Source organism: Uranotaenia lowii, chromosome 2 (genome assembly GCF_029784155.1).
Source record: "Uranotaenia lowii strain MFRU-FL chromosome 2, ASM2978415v1, whole genome shotgun sequence".
In the NCBI taxonomy this organism is placed as follows: domain Eukaryota; kingdom Metazoa; phylum Arthropoda; class Insecta; order Diptera; family Culicidae; genus Uranotaenia; species Uranotaenia lowii.
The window spans coordinates 167980015-167984891 of record NC_073692.1 but is presented as its reverse complement, the minus strand read 5'-3'; the positions used below and the strand labels follow the sequence as shown (position 1 = coordinate 167984891).

The window sequence follows — 4877 nt, the reverse complement described above, 5'->3', positions numbered from 1 at the left end:
TGAAATTAAAAAAAAAAACGAGTAGATTGAAGACCGGGAAATCATCGTTATTAACAGGGAAAAACAAGGAAAACCGTGATAAACTTCGGAACTTAAAAACGAAAAATCGCTAGCAACCCTGAATTAAACAAAATTGTCATTTTTCTTTTAAATAAAAAAAAACAACGACTGATTAGAACGCCTAAAAGCCAGGACCCGTCTTCGTGGTATTACATAAATTCCAGTGCCTTTAACGAATCTAAATTGATTGATTAGGTGTACTTATAATATTATTAGAAAAATTTCCGCGGGTACTTGCAAAATCAGAATGACCAGGCTCGTAGCAAATTGTGTAGAAGAGCTTTCATGTCCAGTGGAATGCACTTGAATTAGTGTCGTACTATTTTTAAAAAGTGTTTTTCAAAGACATCGAAAACTCATATGGTACATTCCTTTATTCCGTTGTTTATTACTTTCAGAGATGACAAGGCTAAGAATAAAATAACAGAAACCTGCATTTTCAAATATTTATTTACTACACGCTTTCTTTGAAATCTTTCAAAAGATCATGTGCTTTCCGGCTGTTTTTCTGATCATCAGCCATGCTTAGCGCCATCAAATGTATAAGTAATCGCTGACCTTCCATCCCGTTTAGCTGGTTGTTTTCTTTCATCAAATTAAAGAGCACTTCATACCCTTTAACGGGTTCGAAGTACATATCGACAACCTCCAGAAAATCGAGTATCAATTTAACATTTGACAGCCGATGTTCGTAAACCTGTGTGACTATTTGATCATACGGTACATCACCAATGTCGCGCAAATCGTTTATCGCTTCATTCACTCGTCCCGATCTTATATTCGCGATACACAGTCTCAGGAAAGCGGATCGATTCTTCATACGTTCCTGCTCCAAAAGTGCCAAGTTTTCGTCCAGCTCTCCTCGGAAATGTTGGATATTGCTGCGCAGCTTTTCTACCTCTCCTCTGTAGCTGTCTTCAACGTCTCTTTTCAAATTATCGAGCTTCCTCAATAGTCGTTGAATCTCGCTCTGGTACTTAGATTTCGCTCTTTCATACTGGGCCTGTGACATCTTTTGCCGATCGATGGTTTTGTAGTTCACCATTACACTGTGCACATTTCCTCTGAATTCCGCCAGCTGCTTGGTACACCTGTCACTCGATTCGGAAGAATCAAATCCTGATCGGAGAGAATAATCCATTTCTCTAGTAACGGCATCAAGGTTTTTGGTAATTGCGATAAGTTTATCTATTTCCTGATGTGAAACTGTACAAGCATCCAGCGGTCTAAACTGTTGTCGTTTGAAACGCGACACTGAGCTGGCGTTGATTGAGTTTAACCAAAAAGCTGAACATAATAGAAGTATTATTTTTGGATGCATCTTGCTTGTGAATGATCTGCTCCAAACTGAACTATCAGTGAGAATTGTATTTCAGATGAAAGCGTTCTTATCAGACGTTTGTTGCATTATTATGTTGGCAATATGAAGATTATGAGCGGGAAATACCAGGCGGGGAATCCCACGAGGTCCAAAGATTTAACTTTTCTTAGGAGATGGTCGAATTGAATAAGTACAGTATTCAAAACATTTAAATTATGTTTGTTCATCATTTCGATCTTAAAATAAAGGCCTTATTCTGAAACGCAGGCTATGGAATAGTAAATTAAAATTTTTATTTATTTTCCATTTTTTTGTACATAGATAGATTGAATAGGATTCGATATCGAGGCATTTTTAAGTTGTTCCATATCACATACAGTACACATAAAAAAATTATCTTCTCGTTTTTGGATTGATTTTTTTCGTTGAAATCACCAATTTTCATTCCAACGGTGACTTAAACATTTGAAGATAAAAAATATATCTGTAAACGGCCATACTGAGATTCTTTATTAAGTTTTCATTCCAATTTCTATCTTCGATAAAAAGTTCAAACTGAAACTATTCCAACTGTAGTTTTCTACTATTGATTCTTTTATTTTAAATTTTTTCTTACTGAAGTGAATATCCTGAATTCAGCATATCATTTTCAATTGATAATTCTCAAATTGTGTTCAATATAAATAGATATTCAATCTATTGACATTTTAAAGTCTTGTGTTGATTTTTTTTTAAAGTTTCGTGGTTTTCTAAATTTGGGAACTCGAGATCTTTGTTGAAACTTCTAAACTCATCTAATTTTTTTTAATGATTACTGATTATGTGTTTTGAACATCCTGAGTTTATGTTTTCAAATTTTTTTTTCCACCTTTAGAACAACTATTTGACAAATGTTCTGTTTCCATTTGATGTGAAATTTAAAATCTGCATCACATTTTTAAAATTTCAACACATTACATAAAACGACATTTTTGTGCTTATGAATATGAATCAAAATTAAATTTCTATTTTGAATTAAAAATGTTACTTTGTTTCTCAAGTTTGTGTATGAATTGCATTTATAATTTGTTCATCAAATATTGATTTGAAGATATTATTTTGATTTGAAACACTGAATTGTGGTTCTGAATAAAATCTGGTTTCAGGGTTCGAACTCTTATGTCAGTATCTCCATAGCATTTGTATTATCTTCTTTGGGTTTTTTTTTTAAATTAAAGTAATGACGTTTGTCAATGGACATATTCGAAAAAGGTAATTCAGTAAAAAAAAAAACCCATTCAACTTTTTAAAAAAAATTTTAACACACACGCGAGTTCTATCGGAGAACTTGAACTTTTCTTGAAGATGAGTTCATTTCTTATGCATGTTTTTGTATATTTTGCCAGTTCACTAAGGGTTCATAAAAAACATATTGCGATAACAAATAAGTCTTTATTGGAGCCAGCACGTCGTTTGCATTTAGTTGTAATCGAAATTTGGTCCGCAAGAGATGCTGACTTGTAGCGAATAACGATGGAACGTTATACACCTATCTTAGCTCAAAAGTTGTTTAGTGATTTCAACGCCAACGTAGTACAAACTCGTACGCATTTGGTAAAAATCAAAGGCATTGAAAGTACTATAGTTCTGTTCCGGTTGGATGAAGCTGTGCGTTGCTATCGCCTAGATTGTAACCAGCATAACCTGTACTGCCTAGTTCAGTAAAGATCTTTGATTAAAGCGCGTACCATGCAAGGAAGCGCCTTAGTGAGCAACGAAGGAGGACCACCTGACATTCCCTAGCGCACCACCAACCAGCGCGATTAGGTCAACGGGAGCGTATTTGGCGGATAGATGGTGCTGTACGTCTTGGTAGCACCATTACCAAGAATGACAAGAGGGCATGATGGGAGGAATCCATGGATGCACCACAAAGCCTTTGACCTGGATCGGGGTCAAAGACCGCATGCAAGATCCGCTTCATTTGGATGGAAGATCTCGACGAAGCCACACAATCCTGTGAACGCCATCAACCAGCTGTGAAGAGCGTTTGAACATCCAGGACCCCGATTTTTGGCTTAGAAAACCATCCACCTTGCCAGTGTCCGTCAACTAGCACTGGCCGTGCTAAGGTTTATTCCGTAGCGCCGCCGTGGAAGCATTTGTCTGCCCGGGTTGGCCGTTCTAGGGCTTGAACCGGTTTGGCCGCATTATCAGCATCCGTCAACTTTGCTGGACGTCATTAGGTCCGTGCTGTGCCTGACCTAGTCTCCGACCGCCCGTCCCTTAACCGCGGGAGTCGACCATTTGCACCTGAATTCCCCCCTCGTGGTGTTCGGAATTAGAGCAGTGCGACCAGGCAGCCCTCAACAATCGCCGGCCTAGACGTCATAGGTGGACAAGCAGCGCCGCAGAGACCGTTGATAGTAGCTGGGACCGATATCCAAGAGTCCTACCGGCACCCGTCGTCTTGGACAAGCTATTCCGGGACCCATATGCCACAGCTGTTCCCGCTCGCCGCCTGTAAGACGCAATCACAAGGTAGGACAACCCAATATACCCTAGGGGAAGTGCTAGTGGCCAGATTTGTAACCCAAGATAGGGAAATAAAGGTGGGATTTCTTTAACGCGCATTTAAGGTGTTTCCTTGTTCCGAATAAATTATCGAGTGTGCCGACCCTGAGGCTTAGAGGGGGATTTTTGCTCGGCTGAGCAGTCTGGGAAACCGTTGGTTACACTCTGGCGCCCAACTCAAAATATACTTGTATATTTTCGGTAGTGCAAGGGAACACTCTTTGAGCGCAATTTTTACTGCTTTGGAAGTCTCTGGGAAAACGCCCGAGACCTTGGCAGACCAGTTGGCATTAGCACAAAAAAAAAGCCAACGAGAGCGAGTGGAGAAGTTACCACCCACACAAAAGTTTGAACAGATTTATAGGGGTCTTGGTTGTTCACAAAAGTTGAAACCAGCCATTTCGTGAGTTTCAACAAAAATTTTAAAAAATCAACTTACACTTACATGTAATTTGATGGTATAATATCACTCTTCAATCTAATTGTCTTTGGCCATATAATTAAGTTTGTATCGTTCAATATTCGTTTTTTAAATCAGTATAATGATTCAATAATAATTTAAATCTGTGATATAAATGTTTGATCTTCCAATCCAAGTTGAGTTAAAAAACGCTTTGAATTCCAATAGCTCGTAAAATCATACAAAAATAGAAAATAATTATTCCATGTTTCATTCAAATATTGTTTTGTTGTTGTTAGATTAAAGTTTCCTAAATTTTTAAGAGGAACTGATTGTGCGGGAAATAAAAACACCAAAATCAAAAACGATTTATTAGCATACCATAAAATAAACTACAACTAACTTATCCAAATTAATCATACTTTGTTTGTGTATTATATTCTAAATTAGTTTTTTTATTAGTGGTTGTATTTCCGTTACGCATTTCGTTATTTATTTCAATTTAGAATAAGTTTCAAACATTGTGTATTAATTTGTGATCTG

At 37.4% G+C, this 4877-nt stretch overlaps 1 protein-coding gene across 1 annotated transcript; it reads right to left on the bottom strand.

The window, feature by feature from the left end:
* Window positions 1–420: 420 nt before the first annotated feature.
* Window positions 421–1423, bottom strand: LOC129747893 (uncharacterized). Its single transcript, XM_055742277.1, has one exon. It carries the CDS (start codon window positions 1379–1381, stop codon window positions 515–517), a length of 867 nt encoding a protein of 288 aa, XP_055598252.1. The 5' UTR covers window positions 1382–1423; the 3' UTR covers window positions 421–514.
* Between the last annotated feature and the right edge of the window lie 3454 nt (window positions 1424–4877).

Excerpts from the sequence above, each read along its gene's own strand:
- LOC129747893 (XM_055742277.1), bottom strand. The coding sequence starts at position 1,381 with ATGCATCCAAAAATAATACTTCTATTATGTTCAGCTTTTTGGTTAAAC.